We start from the raw sequence: 16143 nt of genomic DNA on the forward strand, positions 1-16143 counted from the left end.
CCTCAAGTCCCACCCCAACTTGCGCCTCCAGCGCCAATGCCTGTACTTCCGATATTTGAACTCAGCCTTCTGAATCCGATGCCCATACCCACAGGTATCGAGCTCCTTCTTCTCACACTCCTGCGTGATGCAACTCTGTCCATTCCTATACTGCTTGCCGTACCTCGTCGTCCACGATGCCTGTCTCCAGGTGTCTCATCTCCAGAATACCCTTCGTCGTCCGTAGTGATTGCTTCACTGTCCCTTGTGCTGGCGTGCGAAAGTAAAGTCGTCGGCTCGCCATACTCCGATTCAGAAAGCGCGTCCACGTCGTGGACCTGATCAATGTAATCGGAGGGCGCAGTGGCCGAAACCACACTGTCAGCGTCCGAATCCGGGTCATCACCAAAGCCCTTTCCTTCTATCAGCCAGAGTGTAGGTATGAAAGACAGGAGCGAGATGAACGATAGAGTCCAAAAGGGTATAATGATATAGCCCTTCTTCAAGCTCCACGTAAAGAGTGTTCCCGTAAACAACGGGCCCATCGCGCGGCCAAAAGCCGACAAGCTTGTTGCAAAGCCATTCAGGGTGCCCAGAACGCGGAGACTCGTGGCACTGTTTGTTAGCATAATGGTCGTCGTCGGGAACGCAAAAGTGCCCCCCGAAACCTCGAACGATGAGTATGATGACCATAACGACTTCCTTTGTTGTTTGATCGGGAATCAGGGTTACGAATGGCGTAACGAAGTACATGACTGGGAAAATCAAGAACGAGATTCGGAGGCAATTGAGTACGCCCCAGCGGCGCGCTAGCACAGGAAACAGGAGAAATTGGGTAAGCATGGAGGTTATGGCAAATATGGTGAACATCACTCCAATTCGCCTGGAGTCGATGCCGAAGCCGCCGGAAAATTTGAAAGGAAGCGAGACCTTAGGATCGTCTATGGACATTGTTGGGTGGTGCAATAAAACGGGGATGATCTGTTGTTTGGTCAGTGAACAAACGGGGTCTGGACTAGGTCAGTGCGTGTTACCTGATCATAAGCAAGAGTGTAGAAAGCTAGCAAAGTATATACGACCAGGTTCAGGATGGTCTGATACGTTAGTACGTCGCGGATTCTTGGAGGCCCTTCGTCCACTGCTGCGTTGGTCCCCTTGGGAGTAGCTTCTTCGTCATTGGCCACCTTCGCTTGTCCCAGCAGTGGTTCCCGTTCAGTGTGGATCTTCTTTTGCTTCTTAGATATGTGTAATCCTTTGCGAACGAAAGCGGTGATCTTGCTACCAACGATCAAGCCAAGATCACGGTCGTGCTTCCGCTTTTCGAGAGATTCCTTTCCAAGTTAGACGTATAAGCAAACGTACTAGAGTCATCGGTACCTTCAAGAATAGCCACCCCGTGATGATACCGAGGGTGAACAAAGCCGCTGCGACTAGATTCGGGGGGCTGTACGGGAATCTCTCGAAGATTGAGCCGCCGTGAGGCTGACGTGGGTCGACTCTTAGAGGGTTCGATAAAGCCCCGCCCAACGTTGGGCCGAAGATGGCGCCTATGGTGTAGACCAGAGGCATGATACTGAACGCCCTGGGTTGTAGCTCCTTCCATGGACACAGCTCTGCCACTGTCGTCCTCAATATGCCCACGTTCCCGTTTCCCAGTCCTTGTAGCGCGCGAGCGGTGATGGCCATTGGAAGCGACGTCGAGAAGCCGAACAGAAGCATGCAGACCATGGTATTGAACAACCCGATGAGAATGATGGGCTTTCTACCGAATCGGTCGGAGGCGGCGCCCCATGGTATGCCCGTGACCGCTTGCGCGATGGAGAAGACGGCCGAGGTGAAGCCAGCCCATCGCGCGATGTCATTCTCTGGTACACCGAAGCTCTCCATCATCTCGGGGATGTAGGGGAAGACGGAAGTCAGGGCAATGGGCTCGGCGAAGCGACATATTGCTGTCAAGGTTAATTTCTCTACAAAGACAATTGGTGAGGTTGCTCACACAGAATGACCAGTTGCTTGACTGGTAGGCGGCGTTCTGTCATGTCGGCGCGCGGTGTAGCAGCAGAAGACGCATGCTAGGAGGCGGTGAGGAGAAGGGGAGGAGAAGAGAAAGAGGGCATGTAACGGAGTGAGAGCCTGAGTCAAACAGTGCTGCTGCTCCTGCACGCGCTGCACACCGGAATTACCAGCGCCCCGCTCTTTTCTGTCATCACGCGCCGTCTGGTCGCTCCGCTAGATCGAGGTGAACGGTGTGCGCCTCTCCGCCGCCGACCATTGTGGGGGTGCCGTACACCATCGTAGTGCCGTCTTTGCCGGTTTGAAGCTTGTACGCGCTTGCTGCGGAACGATGAGAGGTGAGGTGGTGAGAGGATGATGGTGTTTCCTTTGCGAGGATGGGAAAACCCCAGCTTCCAGCGGCAGGCAAGGCCCACATCCGTCAAAACTCATGCAGGAACGTCAATCTCCCGTAAGCGCAGTTGCAGTACCCGCCATAGCGCTGGTTTAACGTCATCTATTATTCCCAGGGTCCTGTCTTGCTATGTACAGTACTGACAATGTCTTTTGGCACATTTGTGTGGGACCGCCATGAGGCTGTCTCGCTTCCCCGCATGTTCCCTGACAGGCGCCACACGCGCCGGGCTGGCCTTGGCTACTCCGACCACGGACGCTTATTCCGCGTCATTTCACTCCGAGTGTACATTGCTTAAGTATACTTCGTTCCACAAGCCTTTCAAGACGAGCCCGAAAGTCGAGTCGTTTGCTTGCGACTACATCCTCACCTTAAGACGCTGTTTGATCGTGCACCTTGGGTAATTGGCACACGCCTCGCGACTTGAGTGTGGTCATTGATCGCGCTCCGCTCACTTGCGTGGATGGTTTTACGAATATGGGTTTTCTATGAATGCTTTCTATGAATGTTTTCCTTTGACAACCCGAGTTCGGCTCGCTTTGGAATTATGGAAGCGCGGTGCACTTGAGATCCAATCATACGACAGAGCGTTCAAAGGCCCAGAGCGTATCTGAGATCGCTGCAGCTCGCTAATGTGCCGGACGATATCCAGATTGTCGATTGGATTTCGCTTGTGGGTGTGGACGAGCGAAGGCGAACGGCGCAACATATCCAAGCAAGATAACCAAGAGGCTTATCGACCCGGGCAAAGCTTATCGCGATATGGCGAGGGCATATTGCATGTGCGTCTGGATTTGGCACTGAGGTGCCGTTGATCCTAGTCTGCCGGCAAAATAGCTTCCTTTTCAGGCATCGCGAATGTACGACTGGTGTCACTAAGTCGAGACACCAACATTACAAGACCTGAACAACAACTCGAGGCTGAACCTGTGCTAGTTCGTAGCAGTGCGTGCGAATGTCTTGTGTTGACAATCTCGAAGATCGGTTCGTTTGCATTGCATCTTTGCAGATGCATACGCAGATTTTGAATACCGCTGCAAGCCGTTGGCACCCTGGTCGTTACCGCGAGCGTCGTCGGAGCACGACTTTATAACCTCCAATGAGCATGATCCCCGCGAACTGGGTACTTTGTATGCACGGTTGAGCAACACCCTGCACCCTCCTCCCGACGCGACATCGAAGTGCTCTGATTGCACTTGCCCCACTATCTCTCGCGCACCGGTTCTAGCAGCTGATATAAAGCGTGTCCCCATGCCTGAGATAGGTTGCTATCTGTTCCACGACCTTTCCTGCCGCTACTTGCGGTATGCCCATTGATTGGCAAGCTCAAGCTATCGCACGTGTGACATAAAGAGCTTCAAGCTTGCTAACGCAGGGTGAGTTGCATCTTCGCCGTCCGGAACACTCTGGCCCGCATGACCCCACCTCTGTGGCACAGCATCACTACTTTGGGCTTTTTGCACCTTCAGATACTCTAGCTTGCCCCAGGGGAAGTGACACAAGGTTAGAAAGTGCCTAAGGACTCGACTATCGCCGGATATAACCTACACACGAGGTCAGGTTAGCGCGATGGCTGATCACGGCAATGAGAAAGCTCCGGTGATAGAAGAAGCAGGGGCACAGCTCAAGGCGAAGGAGGCTTTGCCAAAGCTACCGGAGTATGCCGCCGACGAAGTTATACAGAAAGTTGAACATGACCTCATCATTACCGGTGACGATCTTGCGAATGTTCAAGAAGCCGCAAAAGAGCTGAGTCTGGAGGAAACCCGGAATATTCTGCGCGATGTTATCCAGAATCATGAGAACGATCAAAATTTCCCGATCCAGGTTCTACAGTCTATGAAGGAATTTGTTGCGAACGACGACGTCTTCGATCACCCGGAGAATTATAGGACACTCATTGCTGAGATGGCAAGTCTCCCGGGTGCAAAGCGGATACGTTCTTACAGCCAAGCGAAGGAAAGACCATTTTATCTGTTCACTTCACAAGAGAAGAATCTTTCCATCGCTTAGCTAAGACACGAGGCTATGTACTATCCCTACTGCCCAAGACATACACTAATTTGGTACCTTCGGGTTTGGCAGAGGGTGGAGGCTGCCCTCATCCAAGATGATAGCCCATATCCAGAAGTTCGAGCGGTAAGTAGACGCCGTACCTTTCAAGATTCTCAACTTGAGCCTGGCATATACCCTTCAATGGCCAGAATCGTCGGACTCGCGGACGATTACTGACCAACAGTGAAGGTCGTTGATAACACGGACGACCCTACGCTGCCTTGCTCTACCATACGCGCTTGGACGATTGGCATCATCTACGTATCAGCAGGTGTCCTCATCAATCAACTTTTCTATATTCGCCAACCCTCCATAACCCTTGAAGCGAACGTCGCTCAACTACTCGCCTATCCAGCAGGCAAGGCATGGGAGGCCTGTGTGCCATCCTGGGAATTCAAGCTCTTTGGAAAGACGCACAACCTGAATCCTGGGAAGTTTAATAAAAAGGAGCACATGTTGATTACGATCATGGCCAATGTCGGCTTCACCACGCCATACACGACCGATATCATCCTATCCCAATTCCTACCGCAATATTTCAACCAGAAATACGCCTCACACTTCTCTTACCAGATATTAATCACTCTGGGCACCAATTTTATCGGGTACGGAATCGCGGGTTTGACGCGTCACTTTCTAGTGTACCCTGTGCACTGCGTATGGCCTGCGAGTCTAGTCACGATCGCGTTGAACCAATCGTTCCATACAGAAACGGATCTCGCCGTCCCAGGCCCTTTCAAGAGAATCTACAATACCACAAGGCTCCGATTGTTTACGGTAGCTTTCTTCGGCATGTTCGTTTATTTCTGGTTCCCAGGTTATATCTTCCAGGCTCTAAGCCTTTTCAGTTGGCTATCTTGGATCGCGCCAGACAACCTCAACTTGGCTACTATCACCGGAATGAACAACGGACTAGGTGAGTTCAAGGCAACTATCATGAGCAAAGACAGATACACTTGGTAATGATCCTACCGACAGAGTGTACGCTGCAGTGACCTACAACACCCTATCCGATAATCAACATATCAACTGCTAACCCCCTGACCTAGGTGTCAACCCTCTTTCTACATTTGATTGGAATGTGCTCATCTTTGACGCGGGTCGATCGCCTCTTGTACTGCCCTTTTTCTTCTGGTGGAACGCATTCATTGGGATTGTAACTGGGGCTTTCCTCATCCTGGGCCTCTGGTACACGAACACGTACAACACTGGCTACTTGCCTATTAACACACCGCGCGTGTTCGATCACTTCACGGACTACTACAACGTCAGTCGCGCGATCGATAACCGAGGCATCTTTGATGCGGCGAAGTACGAGGCATACTCACCTCCTTTCTTGAGTGCTGGGTATCTGAGTGTGTACCTGTACTTCTTCGCCATCTACACATGTGTGCTTACCTGGACAATTCTCTACCACCGTCACGAGATCTGGAGTGGTTTGAAGAACCTCTTTCGAAGCGGACAAGGCAACGTCTTACACCCGGACGTGCACAATCGCCTCATGACCAAATACCCAGAGTGTCCAGAATGGTACGTATTATCCTCCCACGATTTCGCGTTATCCTGGCTGATTCGGGTTAGGTGGTACCTGCTTGTCCTTCTAGCCTCCATCGGCGTCTCCCTCAGTGCTATCTTAGGCTGGCCGACCTACACCTCCGCCGGCGTCGTCTTCTACGGCATTGCCCTCTGCCTCGTATTCGTCGTCCCCGTCGGCATCGTCAACGCCATCACCGGCTTCGAGATTACGCTCAACGTTCTCGCCGAGTTCATTGGTGGCGCCTGGAATCAAGGCAATGCCCTCGGCATGAACTACTTCAAAGCCTTTGGCTACGTCACATGCTCGCATACCCTGCGCTTCAGCAAAGATCTCAAGCTCGCACATTACTCCAAGATACCGCCGCGACACACGTTCGCGGGCCAGATGATTGCGACCTTCGTGGCAAGCTTTGTGGCCGTGAGCATTTTGAATTTTCAGATGACACAGATTCCGGGTGTTTGTACGGCTACGCAGAAGGATCATTATACATGCCCTGCTATCAATCAGTTTTTCACAGCGGCAGTGCTATGGGGGACCGTGGGACCGAAGAAAGTGTTTGGGAGCGGAGGTATGTATACGGCACTGTTGGTGGGGTTCCCAATTGGTGTTGTTGTACCGCTCGCTGTGTACTTTGCACGGAAATATTTCCCCACCCAGAGGTGGCTGCGTGATGTCCACCCACCTGCTGTCTTCTACGGCGGCATCTACTACGCCCCTGTAAGTTATGTTTCCTAGCACCCCACGCATGCTGTCAAAGTCTCATCTCTGACATTCCTAGTACAACATGTCCTATCTCTGGCCCGGCGTCGTCGTATCTTACTTCTCGCACATCTGGCTGAAAACACGACACACGGCCTTTTGGGCCAAGTACAACTACGTCCTCTCGGCCGCCTTCTCTTCCGGCGTTGCTATCGCAGCAATCGTCATATTCTTTGCTTTGCAGATGCAGCACGTGAGTATCGATTGGTGGGGTAATAATGTTATTGCGCAGGGTTGCGAGGATACGCCGTGCGTGAGGCATACATTGGCTGATGGGCAGTACTTTGGGCCGAGGATGGGGGAGTTTCATTGAAGGTGTGACGGTGCAGACGAGAGTGGAGCGCGGTGGGCTTGAGGCGGCATTGGTTCTGGAACAGTGCAACGTTGGATGATGATGATGCAAGATATGTTTATCCCTGTGCACCGTCTGTCAATCTTCGAGTCAGCAATTTCAAGACTTCAAACGTGTACAGACACTTGACAATGACGTTGAATGATCCCGTGTACCATCGAAGGCAACATCATCGAACTTTCCGGCCTTACAGATCAAGCTTGGGGCGGAGCTGCACCCAGTGCGTGTTCTTGTAGAATACAGCAATAGAGTGTATAAATGGACTCTCTTGGAGCATGGGGACACCTCGGCCTACTGATCTTGCGGTGTGGTTATTGCTTGTGGGTGGGGTAGCCGTGGCTTAACTGTGTGGTTCACTCCGAATTCGGCTCGTGTGCCACCGTTGCGTTTGTTGACACTCCCGTGTACCGCACAACCAGTTCTACTCCGCACTTCTCCCACACTGCGATCCTCACCTATCGTCGCGACATCGCGTTGGAGTTTCGACTTATAGCATCGTACATACGACCTACCGAGGTCTCGTTCAAACGTTACCTGGAAATGACGAACCTCATACCCAACCACACAGAGTATGAAGCCGAACAAGAGAGCAACGACACGCAGCCCACAAACTCGGACATGGTGAATAGCGACAACGAAAACCACTACGACTCGGACAAACTATACGATCCGCGAGACTACTATGACATTTCGAGTGGTCTTAGCGAGGCTGAGTGGTGTGCGTCGCAATACTTCCCTGGACAGGTCAAGTCCTGTGCCATAGGGCCGCACATGCAACATCTGAAGGAAATTGCATGGGCAATGGAGCGAGATCACAAGCCAGGAACGAGGAGAGAACAAGAGCTACCATACTCAGCTACCCAGGAGGGTGTGTTCGAGTGGAAGAGTCGCGTCGTGGACACAATGACAGAGCGCATTCGCAAATTCCACCAGTTTCCATTCCCAGGCCCGAATCCGCAAGCCCCACCAAGCGTCTTTGAATCTGAAGGTCCGATACGCAAAATGCCTCTTGAGCTACTCATAACAACGATCGAATACCTCTCGCCAGCAGATCAGCTTGCCGCTTCCCTCGTAAACAAGACATGGTACGGCGTGGTGGATCAGACCCTTTGGGATGTATTCAGACATTTGCCTACTCTTGCACCTGTGGACTATGGTGAAATCATCGATTGGAGTATCGCCGACCAAATGCCATACCTTCACCCTACGGAACATGAGCTCGGCCATGCAGGTTATGAGATGCAAGCAGCGGAGCTCTTCGATGGAAAGACAGAGACCTCTGAGGGCTTTCGCAATTACATTCCTGCCCGCCTCACTCAAGCAAAGCATCGTTCCCTGCAGGCCCACAAAGATTTCTTCTTGAGCTCCCACCCTTTTGTAGCCAGGAATAACGTCATGAATGGGCCATTCCTTTGGCTTGATTTCAGCCAGGTCGAGATCAATCCGTATTTTGCAGCGCTCTTTGGAGATCGATTCCAGCGGCACAATGCAACGATCAGCATTCGTCTCCAACCCGAAGTGCCGTATTGCCAATCATTGTTTGCTGCCAAAGATGTCGTCGCCGCTCCAATTCTCGACAAGCTGTGTATGACACACATCACCCAACCGCCTAGCAAATGCATAGGTATCTATGTCTGTCTTCCCAACCTAAACACTCTATCGTGTGTTCAGCGCATCATCTGCGAATCTGGCGTCCAGTTAGGCACTGTTCTCGGTGTATTACTCACGCTTACACCTCAACTACTCAGATTTTGGAGAGAGGAGTTGAAGCAAGCGAAAATCGACGTGGAATCCCAGCCCTGGGATCATTTCATGGCACATAAGAAGCTAAGCTGCTGGGAAGTGGAGCCTTCACCAACTTTCTACCTACTCTTTGACAATAGTTTCATCCCAATCCATAGCCGAAACACCCCCCTTCAAAGTCTCATTCCAGCAATCGACCACTCTCGACATTTTGGCTTCTTTCATCAGTGGAGAAGGGAGCTTGGAGGGGAGTTGGATGCGTTGCTTGGGCCGGTCATGTACCCCTTTGATAGAGAGTGCCCTTTGCCCCCCCGTTGAAGGGTATTTTAGAAAGCGTCTTCAACCCCCAGTCATGTAGAACTAGCTCTGTACTGTAATTTGGAAAGAATGAAAAATGGAAAATCATCAAAGCTTTTCCGTGCCACTTCGTGAACTCACAACGTCAAATCAAAAGTTTCACTTCACGTGCACTAATTCAGGTTATTATGGTACAATTTTACGATCCACTGCTCACTCATAAGCTCAGCACTATAACTTCCCGAAGTCAAACCCATCAGCAAGACCCCGCGCAACAGCCCGGATCAACTTGATTCAGCATACAACCCTTGGCTGTGGGAAGATCGAAGTCGCGTGTCACGACACAGGTCCAAGAATCATGGACGTCGATCAACCGCAGCTCCCGACCGCTGATGAGTTTCTCGAGCGGGTATCAAATTCTCCAGTGGCTGCTAAAGACGGAGACCATTGTGTATTCTGCCATGGTGATGGGGATGACGCAGAGAAGGCCTTTCCCGGCTGGGACTGGGGTACGCTTAGTATTCCTCGTGCCTGGTTTGATCAGTTCCCATGCTGCCATCAGCCTGTTCACCATGAGTGCCTAGTCAAGCAGGTCAAGGGCATCTCACAAACTCGCGACAAGTGTCCGCACTGTCGGGCTATGCTCTGTATAGCAGATCCGCTGACCCCACGGCAGCAATGGGAGGCGGATGCGGAGGACGAGCTGGCGGACCTTGCGATGGAACAGCCAAATTCAGGCTTGAAATTCAACCTGTGGATGTGGACCACCATGAAAGTCTACGATAAAGCCGAAGAGATGTGCCGTCTTGGTCCTCATCCGCACGGCCAAAGCTACTTCGACGCAATCGACTGGATCGTGGATGGGAATGGTGGTTTTCATGATCAACACGGCGACGACGCAATCGTATGCAATGGCCATCGGACTACAGGCAAAGATTGGCTTAAACGCTTTGTATCAGACCATCTACGGAAGGCTCTACTCAAGCATGGAGCGTTCACGGAAGACCTCGAAAACTTCCTACTATATGCCCGGCAAAGTCGCGAGATGTTAGCTTACGACTTACCGGCGAACGACTATGACGCCATCAGCAACGACAGCCTGCCAGGCACACCATTTCAATTGCCAGATGTGCCCAATCACGATCCTGGCCAGCCGGAGCCCGCAGGCCCGGTCTCTCCTTCCCACACACAGGCACCCTCCTCCCAAGGCAGTGATCGCCAATATCCAGTTAACGACAGCTACCGACCCTCTCCACACGATAGGCGACGCTCCCGGTCACCACAAGCCAACGAAGTCCGCCGATCCGATCGATTCCACGCCTACGACAACCGTTCTCACCACGAAAACACAAGGGAGATCACCACTTATGGAGGTACTCATTACCACAACTGCAGCATCAATGTAGATAACATTTCGCACGATGGCGGTTTCTTCACGACAGGCCGCGCCCGAAACTTCTACCGAAATCCCTCTCGGGGTCGTGGTAGGCCGGCATCTCGAGACGAGGGTCGGGATACTTCGCACCGCGATGCCACTGCTAGGTCGCCTCCTTGGGATATCTACGGCGATAGGGATAGGGAAGGTGCTGGACAGTGGGGCGGTAGCTAGGCGCGAAGTTTTGTACGGCCATTTCGGAGACAAGGCTGGCATTTCTTTTTCTTTTCCCTGTAGCTTTGCATCAGTTGAGTGTGCTTTGTTCAAGGTAAATTCCTTGTTCATCGATACGATAATGGTGGTGGCATATGTAGCTCCAATGAGCATTTCAATAACATGACATGAAGAAAAAGCAACAAGATGTGAAAATGAACGTGATAGATCTGATCAGTGAAGTCTTCTTGAGATGTACACAATGTCTTTGGATTTTCTTCTGAATGTTTCTATCAGAACGGCTACCAGAGTCTGCATGGCATGCTCAGAGACTGTTTTGTAATTCAAGTAACCTTCCTGTGCATCCTTGAAACGTAACGCTAATCCACAGGAGCTATTTGTGCGTTCACTTGATTTCATACGTGCTAAGGTGAAGTCATTGCTATCAATGCGTGTCGCCATTGAGAATTAACAATAATCGAATGGACTCATACGACTTCGGAAGGCACGAAAGGATAACAGTATCGACGTAAATTAATTCTTTCCCTGCCACGTCCTCACATGATGCACCAGGAATGTCCGTTGGGCGTTGATACTACGAGTTATTCGAGTAAGTAGGAGTAAATACAAAGATAAATAACCAATTTCTTTCCAGTCGTCTCATCAATGGTATTATCTAGGATTGTTCCGAGGTTCGATTAGCCTAAAACCGTGTACAAACAGGGAGCGATATTTGGTATATCTAGGCCTTCTTAGTGGCGTACGGGTAGGAACGAGGTGCTAGTATTTGTGAAGATACACTCTTTGATTCGTTGGAAGAGGATGTAAGCGGAAGAGTCAGCTATCACTGCCGTATCTACAGAAGCTCGACTCTGAGTTGGTTGAGTTCGTTAGCGCAGCATATTTGAATAAAGAAAATGAAGCCAACAAAGTGCCCTGCCGGAGGACTTCTATATCTGTCTCTGAAAGTTCAATGATCCAGATAAAAGGGCCTTCTTGCGCCGGCGTTCGTCTCCGTTGAGGAAGGTTGTGCACGCGCGTCCCGGTGTCCGTTTCCCCGCCCCAGCCAATCAAACCGCGTGGACTGCGGAGAGGCGATCTGCAGGGTCTGGCGCAGGAGTGGTGGCAGGTAATCTGACCAAGGGCGTGCCAAGAGGTGGCATGGCCTAACTAGTAATAGTAATTATAGTAAGGATTCGAGAAGTTTTCATGCCACCCTAAGCAACTAGCGTATAATATTAGGAAAATCTAAAAATTAAGTCAGAATCGATTCAGAATTAATTAAAAAAGAACTTAATTATTTCTAGCTTACTATAAGATATTTTTTAAAAGTAAAATTATAGACTTATTAATAATAGTTATACCTTTAAATCTATAATTTTACTTTTTATTAATATTCTATTATAAGCTAGAAATAATCAAGTTCTCCCTAATTAATTCTAAATCGATTCCAACTTAATTAAAAAGAACTTAATTACTTCTAGCTTACTATAAGATATTTTTAAAAAGTAAAATTATAGATTTAAAGGTATAACTATTATTAATAAGTCTATAATTTTACTTTTAAAAAATATCTTATAGTAAGCTAGAAATAATTAAGTTCTTTTAAATTAATTCTAAACCGATTAAGAATGAATTAAGCTTACTTATCTAGCGCCTCGCACCGACATCTTGGCATGCCACCTCTTGGCGGGCCCATGGTCACATGGCCTGCCGCCTGGGCGCAGGAACAGCCTCCGCCGCATACGTCATCTTCATTCTTTCACCCAGGTCATAAAATGAACTCTCCTTTATCTTTCATACATCAGAGAGCGAATCGCAAGCAAAAATTCCTCCAACACTAAGTCGAAACTTCCACAGGATTTGCCCTAAGTAGCGATACTCCCAAGGATCCGCGAATCGGCAAAGAAGCTTTCCAATCTTCCACCGTAAGCTGTCCTTTCCCCTGTCATGCGCACGCGAGCACTCACCATCAACAGTCCTCCTGCTACCTCCTCCCTATCCGCAGGCTCCTCTTCCGCCTCCTTTCGTTGATCTCTAAACCGCACATGCGCCATGGGCTCTAAATCCAGTAAACTCTCCCCCGGCTCGCACAACAAACTTCAACGCTCGGTTGAAGCCCAAGACAAAGCACAGATGAAGGAGCCAGAAAACTACTATACGCATCGCAGCAAGAGCATGCGAAGGAAGGCTGGAAGGACGCCGGGGGGCAGTGGACCCGCAGGCGAACCGGGGCAGAGTGGGGTTACCGGAGGCGGGCTTGCGTAGATTGGGGAATGAAGCGGGATAGATTCTGGCATAGCGTGGGCATGGCGTTTGGAATTTACGATAGATGATATTGCACTTGAGGCTTGCATACCGCCATCGAGATATAATTACGAAGAGGACGCAGCATTTGTCGCATCTCGTGCTTTATCACGCCGATTCCCTTCCAATTCCCGCCTTGTACCTTTTCAAACACCTATCCCTCGCAAATTTGTGTTCCACAATTACCCTTGGATACCCCTCCCTCTTCGCAATCTTCTCAGCCTCTCCTCCCTTATCGTAAGGATTATGAATCCCTTCTCCCTTAATCTCACTCAGTTCTGGTACCCACTTCCGGATAAACTCCCCCTCCGCATCAAACTTCTCACTCTGGAGCCACGGGTTGAAAACGCGGAAATACGGTTGCGGATCGACTCCTGTAGAGGATGAAAACCCCCAACCGCCGTTGTTGGACGCAAAGTCGCCGTCGATGAGGTGCGTAATGAAGTACTGCTCGCCGAGGCGCCAGTCAAGGAGGAGGTGTTTGGCGAGGAAGGAGGCGGTGATCATGCGCAGGCGGTTGTGCATGTAGGCTGTGGAGTTAAGGGAGCGCATTGCGGCATCGACTATTGGGTAGCCTGATGGTTGAGAGTTAGATGTGGGAAAAAGGGGTATGGGGATGAGGGAGAATTACCGGTGCGGCCTTCTGTCCAGGCACGGAAGTGCTCGTCGTTGTACTCCCACTCGATGTTCGTGTACTCGAACTTGAAGGGCTTGTTCATGCTGGGAAGACTTAGTAGAAATAAAGAGAAGAGAAGTAGTTCAGCATGACGTACCAAACATATGGCCAGTTGACCAGCACATGTCTGTAGAAGTCCCTCCACGCAATTTCCCCGATCCATCCTTTTATTCCTTCAATACCGCCATCTAGCTTCTTCGTACTGTTCACATCTCTCGCCAGCCTCACACTTGTCCTTGCGGCCAGCGTCCCGGCTGCATGATGCACGCTCACGCTTGCAGTGGACTGTTTCGCTGGGAAGTTACGGGTGGCGGTGTAGCGCCCAATCTTCTCTGTCAGGAAAAGACTGATACGGTCTATGGCAGCCGCTTCGCCTGCGGGCCAGAGATGATAGAAGCGCTCTTTCTGCTCCGGACCAAGCGCTTTGGTCTCTGGAGCTGGTGGAATTTCGCGATCAAAGAGGGTCTTGAAATTATCTCTGAAGCCAGACGGATTCTGCTCTGGCATTGGCCGTTCGTTCAGCAAATGGGGATGTGCGTGCAAATGTGCCACCCAGGCTCTATACCACGGCGAATACACAGCGAACTGTCTACCAGCGCCGGTTTTGAGGCTTCCTGGCGGCACGACGCAGTCATCGTGACATGGCTCGAAGTTGATGCCGTCCTCTGTTCCCAATCGCACCAATCTTTCTTCTCTCCTCAACTCATCTGGCTCATATTCCAGGTTGCAGAATATGTTCTTCACTCCCCACTTTTTGGCAAGGTTCAGTAAGCGTTTTGGTACGTCCTTGCGCGGCGTAATCGTCTCAGTGTACAGTGGAATATTCAGTTCAGCCAACTCCTCCTGCAATAGCTTCACGGAACGAAGCTCGAAATCGCACTTCGCAGGGGATACCAGATGGGCCTCCCAATCTTGCGGAGACATGATCCACACACCTATCACACCGACACCCTTCTTTTTCGCCAGCTCACTTGCTTTGCTCAGCCCAGTGTTATCCCTAATACGCAAGTCCCTCTTGAACCAATGTATGACCGCCTGGCCGCCCTCGCCGTTCTGGATCTCCTCTCTCGCATCTTTTGTTCTCTCCAGCGTCGCGTTCAGGATTCCCATCGGCCGCGGAATTTCGTTGGCATTGTACATGGCGCATCGCTCGTTGCTCATTTCCGCCGGGTAGAATCTTCTGTCTACGATACCGGTCTTCTCTTCCGGGCGCGAATGGTCGAAATTCGCAGCATCTTCATCTTGTTGTTCGACCCCGCCTCTACCTTGAGTGACAATTGCATCGCCCTCGTCTCCATCTTTGGTGGGATGTTCGGGTTTTGTGAAGGCTTTCGCTGCGGGTTTTGAGAGCTTGGATCGCTTGTTTGGGGCATCGCCGGCCCTGTCTGTGTAGGCGACTGCAGAGGCAGCGTTGGCTGGGATGCGTGAGCTGAGTTTCCTTTTGGGAGGCATCATCGCTTGGATCGGAGGAGGTTGGTTGATAGGGAGTACTTACCAGGCTCACAACATCAAACGCGCACCTTCACGCTGCGCGTCGCTGCTCTGATCTGGACCCGATCTATGACGCACCACGCGTTCCTGGATCGCCAAGTCGATCTCTGAGATTGCCGAGCATCTAGCCCCTTCTCGGTCTCCACATCTCCAGGGTTCCAAGGTTGCGGACCATCCCACGTGAATAATACCATGCAGGTGTCCAGGCGTGTTCTGTCGCGCCCCAGACGTGTCCCTTGCAGACCGGCAACCGTGTTCGAAATCAGAGGCCTTTTTTAACATTGCTGCAGGCTTTTCGTGCTGTAGCAACAGCAGAACGCCCCCTACAACATCAATTTACCTGCCAGCAACCCACCTTTCTTCGGAAATTCAGACCTCGACTTCCAGTCTTCAGGCTTATCGTTCGCACTCGACATCAAATCATCATGTCAGTCCTCACATGGTTATATTTCGGCTCACTTGCAAAGCCGTTGGGGTGACCTTTGAACTACTACAGAAACAGATTAGGCCAATGTGGGGATCTTCGAGTTTAGCCATTCTTCCACCTCCACTTTCGGTCTCCATCAACCCGGTGTTGCCAAAGTCTCCAACGCGTGACTATTCATGACTAACCGTGCCTCCCGTGGCAATCCCGTTCTGTGGCGTAGCAGCAATCGCTGTCGAGTCTCGCACCACCGGAAGAATTCGCCCAGCATCCGAAGGAACCCCTCCATACATCTGCATCCGCAAGCGACATGCATGACTTCTTAAAAAAGGCATTGCAGAGCCTCACCATTGGCTCAAATAGATTGAACCCCCGGTTCCTGCTTCCGCGGCCAAGGTACTCGTAAGGTCGTCGACGACTTCCATGCATACAAACAGTACCAAGCGTGCCGCGCATCAATTTATCCATACAATACCCGGGATCGTCATATCATACCGCTGCAAGTGTGCTTCTTGGCACCCGTGTCTA

At 50.9% G+C, this 16143-nt stretch overlaps 3 protein-coding genes across 3 annotated transcripts; 1 reads left to right on the forward strand and 2 right to left on the reverse strand.

Annotated features, from left to right (window-relative positions):
- Positions 1-971: 971 nt before the first annotated feature.
- N0V89_007224 (uncharacterized protein) lies at positions 972-2018 on the reverse strand (the record flags this gene model as incomplete). Its single annotated transcript, XM_056215989.1, has 3 exons — positions 972-1310; positions 1357-1928; positions 1976-2018. The coding sequence occupies 3 exons, from the start codon at positions 2016-2018 to the stop codon at positions 972-974; spliced, it is 954 nt and encodes a 317-aa protein (XP_056070236.1).
- A 1937-nt stretch (positions 2019-3955) lies between these two features.
- On the forward strand, positions 3956-10738 carry N0V89_007225 (uncharacterized protein; the record flags this gene model as incomplete). Its single annotated transcript, XM_056215990.1, has 7 exons — positions 3956-4325; positions 4626-5357; positions 5491-5971; positions 6023-6695; positions 6757-6986; positions 7509-8931; positions 9707-10738. The coding sequence occupies 7 exons, from the start codon at positions 3956-3958 to the stop codon at positions 10736-10738; spliced, it is 4941 nt and encodes a 1646-aa protein (XP_056070237.1).
- A 2394-nt stretch (positions 10739-13132) lies between these two features.
- On the reverse strand, positions 13133-15155 carry PHR1 (DNA photolyase phr1; the record flags this gene model as incomplete). The annotated part of the gene is made up of 3 exons (XM_056215991.1): positions 13133-13599; positions 13656-13744; positions 13798-15155. 3 exons carry the CDS (start codon positions 15153-15155, stop codon positions 13133-13135), a joined length of 1914 nt encoding a protein of 637 aa, XP_056070238.1.
- Positions 15156-16143: the final 988 nt, after the last annotated feature.

The sequence above is a fragment of the Didymosphaeria variabile genome (genome assembly GCF_027946475.1).
Source record: "Didymosphaeria variabile strain IMI 356815 chromosome Unknown scaffold_5, whole genome shotgun sequence".
NCBI lineage: Eukaryota > Fungi > Ascomycota > Dothideomycetes > Pleosporales > Didymosphaeriaceae > Didymosphaeria > Didymosphaeria variabile.